The sequence below is a fragment of the Oncorhynchus keta genome, chromosome 24 (genome assembly GCF_023373465.1).
Source record: "Oncorhynchus keta strain PuntledgeMale-10-30-2019 chromosome 24, Oket_V2, whole genome shotgun sequence".
Classification (NCBI taxonomy): domain Eukaryota; kingdom Metazoa; phylum Chordata; class Actinopteri; order Salmoniformes; family Salmonidae; genus Oncorhynchus; species Oncorhynchus keta.
The window spans coordinates 47,718,373-47,733,244 of record NC_068444.1 but is presented as its reverse complement, the minus strand read 5'-3'; the positions used below and the strand labels follow the sequence as shown (position 1 = coordinate 47,733,244).

The 14,872-nt window shown below is 45.0% G+C and overlaps 1 protein-coding gene across 1 annotated transcript in view; it reads left to right on the top strand.

Annotated features, from left to right (window-relative positions):
* Positions 1-14,872, top strand: part of LOC118357644 (vesicle-fusing ATPase) — a 66,718-nt gene that overhangs the window by 4,832 nt on the left and 47,014 nt on the right. The window contains exons 2-4 of the mRNA XM_035734964.2: positions 7,689-7,774; positions 9,845-9,944; positions 12,330-12,369. Of these exons, the coding sequence (XP_035590857.2) occupies positions 7,689-7,774; positions 9,845-9,944; positions 12,330-12,369 (226 nt within the window). The remainder of the gene's footprint in view (positions 1-7,688; positions 7,775-9,844; positions 9,945-12,329; positions 12,370-14,872) is intronic.

Here is a 14,872-nt window from a genome sequence, read left to right as displayed (position 1 = left end):
GCCTACCAGACCAGCTAAATGCCTTTTTTATGCTTGCTTCGAGGAAAGCCACACTGAAGCATGCATAAGAGCACCAGTTGTTCCGGACGACTGTGTGATCACGCTTTCCGTAGCCGACGTGAGTAAGACCTTTAAACAGGTAAACATTCATAAGGTTGCAGGGCCAGATGGATTACCAGGGCACGTACTCTGAGCATGCGCTGACTAACTGGCAAATGTCTTCACTGACATTTTCAACCTCACTCTGGCCGAGTCTGTAATACCCGCAATGTTTCAAGCAGCCACCACCATTGTCTCTGTGCTCAAGAATGGCAAGGTAACCTGCCTAAAGGACTACCGCCCTGTAGCACTCACGTCTGTAGTCAAGAAGTGCTTTGAAAATCTGGTCATGGCTATCGTCAACACCATCATCCCAGAAACCCTAGACCCACTTCAATTTGCATACCACCCCAACAGATCCACAGATGATGTAATCTCCATTACAATGCCCATTCCCACCTGGACAGAAGGAAAACCGACAGCATTCTCACATGGGTTGACTACAGCTCAGCGTTCAACACCATAGTGCCCTCAAAGCTTATCACTAAGCCAAGGACCCTGTGACTAAACACCTCCCTCTGCAACTGGATCCTGGACTTTCTGACGGGCTGCCCCCCCCAGGTGGTAAGGGTAGGCAACAACACATCTGCCACGCTGATCCTGAACACTGGGTTCCCTCAGGGTTGCATGCTTAGCCCTGCCCCCCGTACTCCCTGTTTACCCACGAGTGTGTGGCCATGCATGTGCATGACTCCAACACCATCATTAAGTTTGCCGAAGTCACAACGGTGGTAGGCCTGCTCACACAATGATGAGACTAGAGGTCGACCAATTTATCATTTTTCAACACCCTTTACCGATTGGAGGATCAAAAAAAGCCGATACCGATTAATTGTCCGATTATTGTTTTATACACACACACAATTGTAGTCAGAAGTTTACATACACTTAGGTTGGCGTCATTAAAACTTATTTTTCAACCACTCCACAAATGTCTTTTTAACAAACTCTAGTTTTGGCAAGTTGTTTAGGACATCTACTTTGTGCATGACACAAGTAATTTTTCCAACAATTGTTTAGACGCGTTCAATTTTAAGTTAAATAATATATCACAATTCCAGTGGGTCGGAAGTTTACATACACTAAGTTGACTGTGCCTTTTAACAGTTTGGAAAATGTCATGGCTTTAGAAGCTTCTGATAGGCTAATTGACATAATTTGAGTCAAATGGGGGTGTACCTGTGGGTGTATTTCAAGGCCTACCTTCAAACTCAGTGCCTCTTAGCTTGACATCATGGGAAAATCAAAAGAAATCAGCCAAGACCTCAAAAAATAAACTGTAGACCTCCACAAGTCCGGTTCATCCTTGGGAGCAATTTCCAAATGCCTGAAGGTACCACATTGACCTGTACATTTACATTTAAGTCATTTAGCAGACGCTCTTATCCAGAGCGACTTACAAATTGGTGCATTCACCTTATGACATCCAGTGGAACAGCCACTTTACAATAGTGCATCTAAATCTTTTAAGGGGGGTGAGAAGGATTACTTATCCTATCCTAGGTATTCCTTAAAGAGGTGGGGTTTCAGGTGTCTCCGGAAGGTGGTGATTGACTCCGCTGTCCTGGCGTCGTGAGGGAGTGTGTTCCACCATTGGGGAGCCAGAGCAGCGAACAGTTTTGACTGGGCTGAGCGGGAACTGTACTTCCTCAGTGGTAGGGAGGCGAGCAGGCCAGAGGTGGACCTGTAGAAACAACAGTGCGCAAGTATAAACACCAATGGACTACGCAGCCATCATACCGCTCAGGAAGGATCACAAAGTCAGCTAATTTCCACTCCATTCATATGCAAATCATTTTGATTCATACACTGGCCTTTCTGCCATGTTTTTATTTTATACCTGCCCTTCCCTTATCTACACTGAAATAATATAATTTCAGTAGTCTTCTATTTACCATGGATTTTTTGTTTTATATCTCGCATTGCTCATCAGTACACCCTTGTGGTAGAATTCATATGTATCTATTGTAGGTCCTAGGATACTACAACAGAATAATAATAATAATAATATATGCCATTTAGCAGACGCTTTTATCCAAAGCGACTTACAGTCATGTGTGCATACATTCTACGTATGGGTGGTCCCGGGAATCGAACCCACTACCCTGGCGTTACAAGCGCCATGCTCTACCAACAGAATAATGTGGAACAAATAAATACCACCAAAGGTTTACCTTCCAATAATGGACACCTTGTGAAACGTCTGTAAAAACCAACCTGGCATTTAAGATTAAGACAAACTTTTGATATGTTTTGGTACAGTTGTGTTCATTTTTTTCCCTGTTTTTTTCTTTCACACACATGGCAATTTAATACAATTTAAGACTAAAATACTGAATTCTGGTGTGTGGAATATTGAGGAAGTGGTTGCTGTGTGGGTGGGAGGTTCTGCCTCTCACTTGCTCTCAGCAGGCAGCCAGTCTTGGAAGGGGGACTTGAAGAGGGAGACTGTAAAGTCCAGGCACTGCTGCTCTCTTTGTTCTGAGTGTTTGCAGTGCTAGTGTTTTTAGCCAATCTGTGTATCTCTCACATTCTGTGCCCAGTATGACAGAGCAATAACCATTTCTTAGAGGATAATGACAACATGACAATAACAGTAGCTGTAGATGATGTAATGAAAAGTTGGAGGGTGGTTGGTAATGGAGGACATCAGGTGGATCACTATCATGCCGAATTAATTGTACTCAGTACTTTTGTTAAAGCACCTTTGGCAACGATTACAGCCTCAAGTCTTCCTGGGTATGACGCGACAAGCTTGGCACACCTGTATTTGGGGTGTTTCTCCCATTCTTCTCTGCAGATCCTCTTAAGCTCTGTCTGGTTGGATGGGGAGTGTCGCTGCACAGCTATTTTCAGGTCTCTCCAGAGAAGTTCAGTCAGGTTCAAGTCCGGGCTCTGGCTGGGCCACTCAAGGACATTCAGAGACTTGTCCTGAAACCACTCCTGCGTTGTCTTGGCTGTGTGCTTAGGGTCATTGTCCTGTTGGAAGGTGAACCTTCGCCCCAGTCTGAGGACCTGAGCTCTCTGGAGCAGGTTTTCATCAAGGATCTCTCTGTACTTTGCTCCATTCATCTTTCCCTCAATCCTGAATAATCTCCCAGTCCCTGCCGCTGAGAAACATCCCCACAGCATGATGCTACCACCATCATGCTTCACCGTAGGGATGGTGCCAGGTTTCCTCCAGACAGGCCAAAGAGTTCAGTCTTGGTTTCATCAAACCAGAGAATCTTGTTTCTCATGGTCAGAGTCCTTTAGGTACCTTTTGGCAAACGCCAAGCGGGCTGTTATGTGCCTTTTACTGAGTGGTGGCTTCTGTATGGGCACTCTACCATAAAGGCCTGATTGGTGGAGTGCAGCAGAGATGGTTGTCCTTCTGGAAGGTTCTCATATCCCCACAGAGGAGCTCTGTCAGTGACCTTCGGGTTCTTGGTCACCTTCCTGACCAAGGCCCTTCTCCCCCCGATTGCTCAGTTTGGCCTGGCAGCCAGCTCTATGAAGAGTGTTGGTGGTTCCAGACTTCTTCCATTTAAGAATGATGGAGGCCACTGTGTTCCTGGACACCTTCAATTCCCCAGATCTGTGCCTCTACACAATCTTGCCTTGGAGTTCCTTGGACAATTCCTTCAACCACATGGTTTGGTTTTTGATCTGACATCACTGTCAACTGTGGGACATTATATAGACAGGTGTGTGCCTTTCCATATCATGTCCAATCAATTGAATTGACTAAAATCAAGTAGAAACATCTCAAGAATGATCAATGGAGCAGCATGCACCTGAGCTCAATTTTGAGTCTCATAGCAAAGATTCTGAATAATTATGCAAGGTATTTCTGTTTTTAATTTTTAATACATTGGCAAAAATGTCTAAACCTGTTTGCTTTGTCGTTATAGGCTGTTGTGTGTAGATAAAATATCCTAGGGAAAACACTGCTGTACTTAGGACCCTATTGCAATTGCATGTCTCTCTCAAGATATATGGTCAAGCTTTCTATAGGTCGTTGTTAATAAAACGTCACCATAACTTGGTAAGGAGCAAGGAGACCCCCCAGCTCCAATAAAACCATTGACGGCTATGTGCCGTTTTCCAAGGGATTGTTAAATGTTATCTATTTGGTTGTAATATCATCACCTCTTGAATACCTATAGTCAAAGTACACATTTCTGATTATTCCATGCAAAACAATTGTACAGCAAGTAACTGCATACTTTTTCAAGATCAGTAAACATCAACCGATCATGTCATTTCAGATACGTGAAGGTCCCGATATCTCTCAATATTGGCCACACTTAATTGGATATTTGAGTGCTGTAGAAGTGAACAATACCTGACAAGTGTGAGTGGTTTAGGTTAATTTCCCATCCTGTGTGGTTCATGCCTGTCAAGCAGCAGAATGGCACAGAATGTTTACTTAGCAAGCTACCGTTAAGCTATGTACAGTTGTGGCCAAAGGTTTTGAGAATTACACAAATATTAATTTTCACAGTCTGCTGCCTCAGTTTGTATGATGGCAATTTGCATATACTCAATAATGTTATGAAGAGTGATTAGATGAATTGCAATTAATTGCAAAGTCGCTCTTTGTCATGCAAATGAAGTGAATCCTCCCAAAAACATTTCCACTGCATTTCAGTCCTGCCACAAAAGGAGCAGCTGACATATCAGTGATTATCTGGTTAACACAGGTGTGAGTGTTGACGAGGACAAGGCTGGAGATCACTATGTCATGCTGATTGAGTTCAAATAACAGACTGGAAGCTTCAAAAGGAGGGTGGTGCTTGGAATCATTGTTCTTCCGCTGTCAAACATGGTTACCTGCAAGGGATGTGCCGTCATCATTGCTTTGCACAAAAAGGGCATCACAGGCAAGGATATTGCTGACAGTAAGATCGGATCATCAAGAACTTCAAGGAGAGCGGTTCAATTGTTGTGAAAAAGACTTCAGGGCGCCAGGATCGTCTCCTAAAGTTGATTCAGCTGCGGGATCGGGGCACCACCAGTACAGAGCTTGCTCAGGAATGGTAGCAGGCAGGAGTGAGTGCATCTGCACACACAGTGAGGCGAAGACTTTTGGAGGATGGCCTGGTGTCAAGAAGGGCAGCAAAGAAGCCACTTCTCTCCTGGAAAAACATCAGGGACAGACTGATATCCTGCAAAAGATACACGGATTGGACTCCTGAGGACTGGGGTAAAGTCATTTTCTCTGATGATTCCCCTTTCCGATTGTTTGGGGCATCCGGAAAAAAGCTTGTCCGGAGAAGACAAGGTGAGCGCTTACCATCAGTCCTGTTTCATGCCAACAGTAAAGCATCCTGAGACCATTCATGTGTGGGGTTGCTTCTCAGTCAAGGGAGTGGGCTCACTCACAATTTTGCTTGAGAAAACAGCCATGAATAAAGAATGGTACCAACACATCCTCCAAAGAGCAACTTCTCCCAACCATCCAGGAACTGTTTGGTGACGAACAATGCCTTTTCCAGCATGATGGAGCACCTTGTCAAAATTGATAACTAAGTGGCTCTGGGAACAAAACATCGATATCTTGGGTCCATGGCCAGGAAACTCCCCAGACCTTAATCCCATTGAGAACTTGTGGTCAATCCTCAAGATGCGGGTGGACAAACAAACAACCCACAAATTCTGACAAACTCCAAGCATTGATTATGCAAGAATGGGCTGCCATCAGTCAGGATGTGGCCCAGAAGTGAATTGACACTCAGAGCCACTGAGTGTACAAAACATTAGGAACATCTTCCTAATATTGAGTTGCACCCCCTTTTGCCCTCAGAACAGCCTCAGTTCATTGGGGGATGGACTCTACAAGGTGTCGAAAGCATTCCACAGGGATTCTGGCTCATGTTGACTCCAATGCTTCTCACAGTTGTGTCAAGTTGGTGTTATGTCCTTTGGGTGGTGGACCGTTCTGGATTCACACAGGAAATGGTTGAGTGTGAAAAATCCAGCAGCGTTACAGTTCTTGACACACTCAAACCGGTGCACCTGGCACCTACGACTATCCTTTGTTCAAAGGCACTTTTAAATATGTTGCCTTGCCCATTCACCCTCTGAATGGCACACACAATCCATGTCTCATTTGTCTCAGGTCTTAAAGTTTCTTTAAATCTACCTGATTTGAAGTGGATTTAACAGGTGGCATCAATAAAGGATCATAGCGTTCACCCGAATTCACCTGTTTTAGTATGTGCCATTTGAAAGAGCACGTTCCAGTTTATACTGTGAATCGCTAGGAAAACATCTAGATGATTTTTAGGCCTTATCATTCAGCAGAAGTTGGAGAGTGGAGGCATGGGTATTTGAACTCTTCAAAATATATTTATAACATGTTACACTTGTAACTCTTTGCAGTGTGAGAGGCTATGGCTTGTATAAATCACAATCATCCCTGTGGATAACTTACAGCTGTGATATATTACAAGGTTACTATCAACCGTTATGAGAAAGTTGCGTTGGCCTGGAAAATAGCTTGAAGTCCGAGGTGTCACGTTGCTCGAATTTTACCATCGCTCCTCAAAGAAGTAGCTAGGAGTAATGACTTTATTCTCAGGAAGATGCAAAACAACAACCCCGGCCTAGACAGTTGATTTCTTTCTTGAAATGTGCAATAGTTTGAGTTACACTGTTGGTTTAAACAGAATCTCTCAAGGGAGAACTTTAGCCTACACTTTATGAAATGGGGTTCATTTGTTTGTTTTTTTTGTTTTTGGTTAACAAACCTGAGTTGTTTTGCATCTGTATGAGGTTTGTCAACCATCCTACATGTCTTCACTACCCACAGCCCTATTCTTCACTTGTTATCTCTTTTCAGTTTACATCATTATATTTTCAATGCTTCCCTCCCACTTCTGGGGATATGTATGAATGGATAGCCAATAGCAGGACAAGCTTTTCCATCCAATCAAATTAGCTGGAGTGGAGGGACAACCCCATTCACTGCCTAGGCTAAATTGAATTCGTCTTAGACCCACTAACTCGCACAGAGGCAATATGGGAAGTTTGGCACACAGGCAAAAAAAAACAATGTTTATTTGAAAAGAAGCGATCTGGTTTAAAAGAGCGTAAGTTGACAATCGACATGGGAATGCAGTTTGTCCCATATGTAGCCTAGGCCGATCTGTTTCTTTGCTATACGCCTCCAAAATACACTTATCTCAATATTTTATTTAACCTATAACTAGACCAGTCAGTTAAGAACAAATTCTTATTTGCAATGACGGCCTACCCCGGCCAAAGCCTGGTTTCGAGCCAGGGTGCCTCTGATGAAGATCTCTAGCGCTGAGATGCAGTGCCTTTGACTGCTGCGCCACTCGGGAGCAATGTTGAGGAAATGACGCAGATCCTTTCTACTTAACTGGATTGGAGCAGCCTTTAGTAGTACAATCTTTTCAAATAGCTGAAACTTACGAAAAGGCATAGGCCATGTGATACCACAGACAAGGGGTGTGAAAGAGGAAATATTTTCATTACACCATATCAATTGCAATTGGTATGTCACCGGGACATGTTCCTTTAAAAAAAAAAAAAACATTTTTACGGTTATTGAGTCTCTTTTCTGTTATTCTCCTTGCCAGACTATGCAAGCGGCGCGATGCCCAACAGACGAACTGTCACTTACCAACTGCGCAGTCGTGAGTGAGAAGGACCCACAGTTTGAACAGTAAGTAATGTGTGTGTGACCACTATGGTTGTATGCTGTTTATGCATGTACGTGTGTTTTGATCCCCAGCCCTGAGGTGCCTCTGCCACATCAAAGGCCTGTGTGTGTGGCGGTAGATCACAGTGGATCACTGGGGCTCAGCTCTCTAGCCAGGATGCCAAAAGCCCCAGGGCTGTCACATTCTGTCTGTGGCTGCTCTGATTTCATTCTCTATCACTAAATAATGTTGTTCTGTCTTTTCATCTCTGGCCTTGCAACTGTCCCTCTGGGGCAGGTGTGGGACTCACCAAAGCTCTTACCTGGTGAAAGAAGTAACCCACCCCAGCAGAAAAATGTCACCATGGAACATATGGTCTCGCTGTGTCTCTCTGTCGGGTCTTGAACGAATAAAGGGGATTCAAAAAGTATCTCAATATCATCCTTGCTATCCATGTAAACATAAAGTGGGGCAAAAAAGTATTTAGTCAGCCACCAATTGTGCAAGTTCTCCCACTTACAAAGAGAGAGGCCTGTAATTTTCATCATAGGTACACTTCAACTATGACAGACAAAATGAGAGAATAAAATCCAGAAAATCACATTGTAGGATTTTTAATGAATTTATTTGCAAATTATGGTGGGAAATAAGTATTTGGTCACCTACAAACAAGCAAGATTTCTGGCTCTCACAGACATGTAACTTCTTCTTTAAGAGGCTCCTCTGTCCTCCACTCGTTACCTGTATTAATGGCACCTGTTTGAACTTGTTATCAGTATAAAAGACACCCGTCTACAACCTCAGTCACACTCCAAACTCCACTTTGGCCAAGACCAAAGAGCTGTCAAAGGACACCAGAGACAAAATTGTAGACCTGCACCAGGCTGGGAAGACTGAATCTGCAATAGGTAAGCAGCTTGGTTTGAAGAAATCAACTGTGGGAGCAATTATTAGGAAATGGAAGACATACAAGACCACTGATAATCTCCCTCGATCTGGGGCTCCACGCAAGATCTCACCCCGTGGGGTGAAAATGATCACAAGAACAGTGAGTCAAAATCCCAGAACCACACGGGGGGACCTAGTGAATGACCTGCAGAGAGCTAGGACCAAAGTAACCAAGCCTACCATCAGTAACACACTACGCCGCCAGGGACTCAAATCCTGCAGTGCCAGACGTGTCCCTCTGTTTAAGCCAGTACATGTCCAGGCCCGTCTGACATTTGCTGGAGAGCATTTGGATGATCCAGAAGAAGATAGGGAGAATGTCATATGGTCAGATGAAACCAAAATATAACTTTTTGGTAAAAACTCAACTCGTCGTGTTTGGAGGACAAAGAATGCTGAGTTGCATCCAAAGAACACCATACCTACTGTGAAGCATGGGGGTGGAAGCATCATGCTTTGTGGCTGTTTTTCTGCAAAGGGACCAGGATGACTGATCCATGTAAAGGAAAGAATGAATGGGGCCATGTATCGTGAGATTTTGAGTGAAAACCTCCTTCCATCAGCAAGGGCATTGAAGAAGAAACGTGGCTGGGTCTTTCAGCATGACAATGATCCCAAACACACTGCCCGGGCAACGAAGGAGTGGCTTCGTAAGAAGCATTTCAAGGCCCTGGAGTGGCCTAGCCAGTCTCCAGATCTCAACCCCATAGAACATCTTTGGAGGGAGTTGGAAGTCTGTGTTGCCCAGCAACATCCCCAAAACATCACTGCTCTAGAGATCTGCATGGAGGAATGGGCCAAAATACCAGCAACAGTGTGTGAAGACTTACAGAAAACATTTGACCTCTGTCATTGCCAACAAAGGGTATTTAACAAAGTATTGAGAAACTTTTATTGATCAAATACTTATTTTCCACCATAATTTGCAAATAAATTCATTGAAAATCCTACAATGTGATTTTCTGGATTTTTTTTCTTCTCATTTTGTCTGTCATAGTTGAAGTGTACCTATGATGACAATTACAGGCCTCATCTTTTTAAGTGGAGGAACTTGCACAATTGGTGGCTGACTAAATGTTTTTTTTGCCCCACTGTACATATCATAGTTTTCTCTGTATGATATGATAGTCCTCTTCTCTATGCAGTCACGTGACCGTGAGAACCACGCCGACCCACAAGTTTGTGTTCACAGTGAAGACCCACCAGAGTGTGGTCCCGGGGACCATCGCCTTCAGTCTGCCACAGGTAGGAGACACCATCATGGCCTTCATAAAATAGGCTACACACACTGTGTTCAAAGCTATCCTTACTTGATAGATAAATGATACATTGACCAAGTCGAACCCACATGTTTAAGGGCGTTATAACTAAAGTCATCATTTAATCGATGACGATGATAAAGTTGGTTTCTACAGGTGCAGCGCAGTCACAATGTGTGGATGATCTTCTGACTGTATTTGTCTTGAGCTGTCTGGCTTACTATGGCCCGTCCTGTGTGCGTGCTCCTCCTCCACTCTGTTGTCTCCCATCATGTCTGTCGCTGCTTTTGACCTTTTGCTTGTCTCTGCCTGCTCTTTCTCCTTCTATAAACTCTGCAGCCACAGCCGGCACTCAGGTACTCCAGCAACCTCCTCCTTGGCCGGTCTTATTTCACAACTAGATTGGAGTAATGAGCAGAAGCAGTTGTAAATAGGACCGTAGACATTTTATAAGATTGTAGCAATGCGCTACATGATAACTCTTGGCTGGACATGAATCAATGGCCTAATGCGCCGTACAGTAGCTTAGAGCTTCGGCCGCCATGTAAAGTAGGTGACACGTGGGTTCAACTATCAGTCAAAAACCCTTAGCCCGGTCCGGATGTTTTTTTTTTAACCTGTTGTGGGACTGATGTTCTTCTTGAAAGATGTTGTAAAATAAGACCGTGTTTAAGAGAGAGCCTACATCACTGTAGTTGTCAGAACACCCTAGTTATCACTGATGGTTCATTGGAGGTGTACTGTCTAGTAGTTGCAAAAATACAGTATCAGTCAAAAGTTTGGACATCTACTCATTTGACGTTTTTTCTTAATTTTTTCGACTATTTTCTACATTGTAGAATAATAGTGAAGACAGACACAATGAAATAACACATATGGAATCATGTGTGTTATTTGGCACCTTTGCCTTAATCACAGCTTTGTACACTCTTAGCATTCTCTCAACCAACTTCACCTGGAATGCTTTTCCAACTGTCTTGAAGGAGTTTCCACATACGCTGAGCACTTGTAGGCTGCTTTTCCTTCACTCTGCGGTCCAACTCATCCCAAACCTTCTCAATTGGGTTGAGGTCGGGTGATTGTGGAGGCCAGGTCATCTGATGCAGCACTTAATCAATCTCATTCTTGGTCAAATAGCCCTTACACACCCTGGAGGTGTGTTGGGTCATTGTCCTGTTGAAAAACAAATGATCGTCCCACTAAGCACAAACCTGATTGGATGGTGTATTGCTATAGAATGCTATGGTTGCCATGCTTGTTAAGTGTGCCATGAATTCTAAATAAATCACTGACAGTGTCACCAGCAAAGCACCATCACACCACCTCCATGCTTCACGGTGGGAACCACACATGTGGAGATCATTTGTTCACCTACTCTGCGTCACAAAGACACAGTTGTTGGAACCAAACATCGCAAATTTGGACTCCAGACCAAAGGACTGATTTCCACCGGTCTAATGTCCATTGCTCGTATTTCTTGGCCCAAGCAAGTCTCTTCTTCTTCATGGTGTCCTTTAGTAGTGGTTTCTTTACAGCAATTTGACCATGAAGGCCTGATTCACACAGTCTCCGCTGAACAGTTGATGTTGAGATGTGTCTGTTACTTGAACTATGTGAAGCATTTATTTGGGCTGCAATTTCTGAGGCTGTTAAGTCTAATGAACTTATCCTCTGCAGCAGAAGTAACTCTGGGTCTTCCTTTTCCTGTGGCGGCCCTCATTGAGAGACAGTTTCATCATAGCGCTTGATGGTTTTTGTGACTGCATTTGAAGAAACTTTCAAAGTTCTTGAAGTGTTCCTGGTTGACTAACCATCATGTCTTAAAGTAATGATGGACTGTCGTTTCTCTTTCCTCATTTGAGCTGTTCTTGATATAATATGGACTTGGTCTTTTACCAAATAGGGCTATCTTCTGTATACCACCCCTACCATGTCACAAAACAGCGTATTGGCGCAAACGCATTAAGAAGGAAAGAAATTCCACAAATGAACTTTTAAGGCGGCACACCTGTTAATTGAAATGCATTCCAGGAAGCTGGTTGAGAGAATGCCAAGTGTGCAAAGCTGTGATCAAAGCAAAGAGTAGCTACTTTGAAGAATATAAAATATATGTTTGGTTACTATGTGATTGCATGTGTTATTTCATAATTTTGATGTCTTCACTATTATTTTACAATGCAGAACCCTTGAATGAGTAGGTGTGTCCAAACGTTTGACTGGTACTGTATGTTAGAATGTCTCTTTTTCCTGAGCCTGTTTGTACCTTGTTGCCGGGCAACTGGATTCTATAGATAGTGTTGCCCTTTTTATATGGTCTTTGTTTGCATAGTTGAACTGTACACTGACTAGGATACATTACTTGTTTTCCCAGAGAAAATGGGCAGGCCTCTCCATTGGTCAGGATGTGGAAGGTAAGACTAAAACATGATGGTATTGAACTGTGAGGTGAATGCAGGAAGACAAAGTGCAGTCTCTCTCTGAATTCTTCTCATTGATTGCCATTGTATAACTGCTGTCCTTGTATAACTGCTGTCCTATCATTCGCCACCAGATGGGGCGGCAGGTAGCCAAGTGGTTAGAGTATTGGGTCAGTATATGAAAGGTTGCTTAATCATGTTTCACTCTAAAGGTTTTTAGAGATATTTCCCCTCTGCCAGAGAAATGCCAATTATCCCATGGTCCTTTGCTGCAGTGATAGAGCTTCAAATGCCACCCCCAGCCTGTTGATTTAGATGTATAGGTTGTTTCTCAACATCCATGCTACCGTGCTCCGAGCACGCAAATTGGAGCATGGGAGGGTCGGAGTATGAGTTAAAATCAAAAATTTTGCGAAACGGAGCATGGAGGGCACTAATCTGATGTACGTATTTTGAATGGAGTAGCCAAGGATATAGAGTTTCTGTATCTCAATTTGGCCCAGGTAAAACATTTGGAAATCGGGGCATGAACTCCAAGGTGTCGAAAGTGTTCCACAGGGATGCTGGCCCATGTTGACGCCAATGCTTCCCACTTGACACAACTGTGTGAAACGGGGCGAGCCACCCTGTGGAACATTTTCGACACCTTGTGGAGTCCATGCCCCAATGAATTAAGGTTGTTCTGTGGGAAAAAAGGGGGTGTAACTCAATATTCGGGAAGTGTTCCTCAGTGTAAGCATGACACAAATACCCACTGTAGTGTGCGTAGTCTGTTCGCCACAAACAATTAGCAGCTAGCTACCCATAAAGAATGGACATCTACCTTGCACAACATTTAGTTCTAGGTCATTTTTACCAAGCTGGCTAGCTAGATCATTACGATTCACATATAGTTAGCTGACAATTATGGTGGAAAACCTTTTGCTTTGTTTATAACTTGTTTAGTCTCTATTGTTGCAATTGTCCTCGCTGGAAGAAGGTTCAGTGAATGGGGAGGTGCAGTGTGAGGTAATACAGTAGGGGCGAGTGTTTTATGCGTTCTCCACCCTCTCGTCCTCACAAGAACGTACTCAAGAGAACGTCTTCTGAGAATGCAATCCGAACATGTGTGTGGAGCACGGTAGTATGCATATTGAGAAACACCCATAGTTTCAGGAGGAGGGGGTTGGTCTGGCCACCCATATAGATGTGATCTATGTGGAGGCAGTGGGGTGGTGGAGGAGGGGGTTGGTCTGGCCACCCATATAGATGTGATCTATGTGGAGGCAGTGGGGTGGTGGAGGAGGGGGTTGGTCTGGCCACCCATATAGATGTGATCTATGTGGAGGCAGTGGGGTGGTGGAGGAGGGGTTGGGTGGTGGAGGAGGGGGTTGGTCTGGCCACCCATATAGATGTGATCTATGTGGAGGCAGTGGGGTGGTGGAGGAGGGGTTGGGTGGTGGAGGAGGGGTTGGTCTGGCCACCCATATAGATGTGATCTATGTGGAGGCAGGGGGGTGGTGGAGGAGGGGTTGGGTGGTGGAGGAGGGGGTTGGTCTGGCCACCCATATAGATGTGATCTATGTGGAGGCAGTGGGGTGGTGGAGGAGGGGTTGGGTGGTGGAGGAGGGGGTTGGTCTGGCCACCCATATAGATGTGATCTATGTGGAGGCAGTGGGGTGGTGGAGGAGTTGGGTGGTGGAGGAGGGGGTTGGCCTGGCCACCCATATAGATGTGATCTATGTGGAGGCAGTGGGGTGGTGGAGGAGGGGGTTGGTCTGGCCACCCATATAGATGTGATCTATGTGGAGGCAGTGGGGTGGTGGAGGAGGGGTTGGGTGGTGGAGGAGGGGGTTGGTCTGGCCACCCATATAGATGTGATCTATGTGGAGGCAGTGGGGTGGTGGAGGAGGGGGTTGGTCTGGCCACCCATATAGATGTGATCTATGTGGAGGCAGTGGGGTGGTGGAGGAGGGGTTGGGTGGTGGAGGAGGGGGTTGGTCTGGCCACCCATATAGATGTGATCTATGTGGAGGCAGTGGGGTGGTGGAGGAGGGGGTTGGTCTGGCCACCCATATAGATGTGATCTATGTGGAGGCAGTGGGGTGGTGGAGGAGGGGTTGGGTGGTGGTGGAGGGGTTGGTCTGGCCACCCATATAGATGTGATCTATGTGGAGGCAGTGGGGTGGTGGAGGAGGGGTTGGGTGGTGGAGGAGGGGGTTGGTCTGGCCACCCATATAGATGTGATCTACGTGGACACAGTGAGAGGGTGGTGGAGGAGGGGGTTGGTCTGGCCACCCATATAGATGTGATCTACGTGGACGCAGTGAGAGGGTGGTGGAGGAGGGGGTTGGTCTGGCCACCCATATAGATGTGATCTACGTGGACGCAGTGAGAGGGTGGTGGAGGAGGAGGGGGTTGGTCTGGCCACCCATATAGATGTGATCTACGTGGACACAGTGAGAGGGTGGTGGAGGGGAAGTGATTGATCTCGCACATGGATCGCTTCAGAGATCGT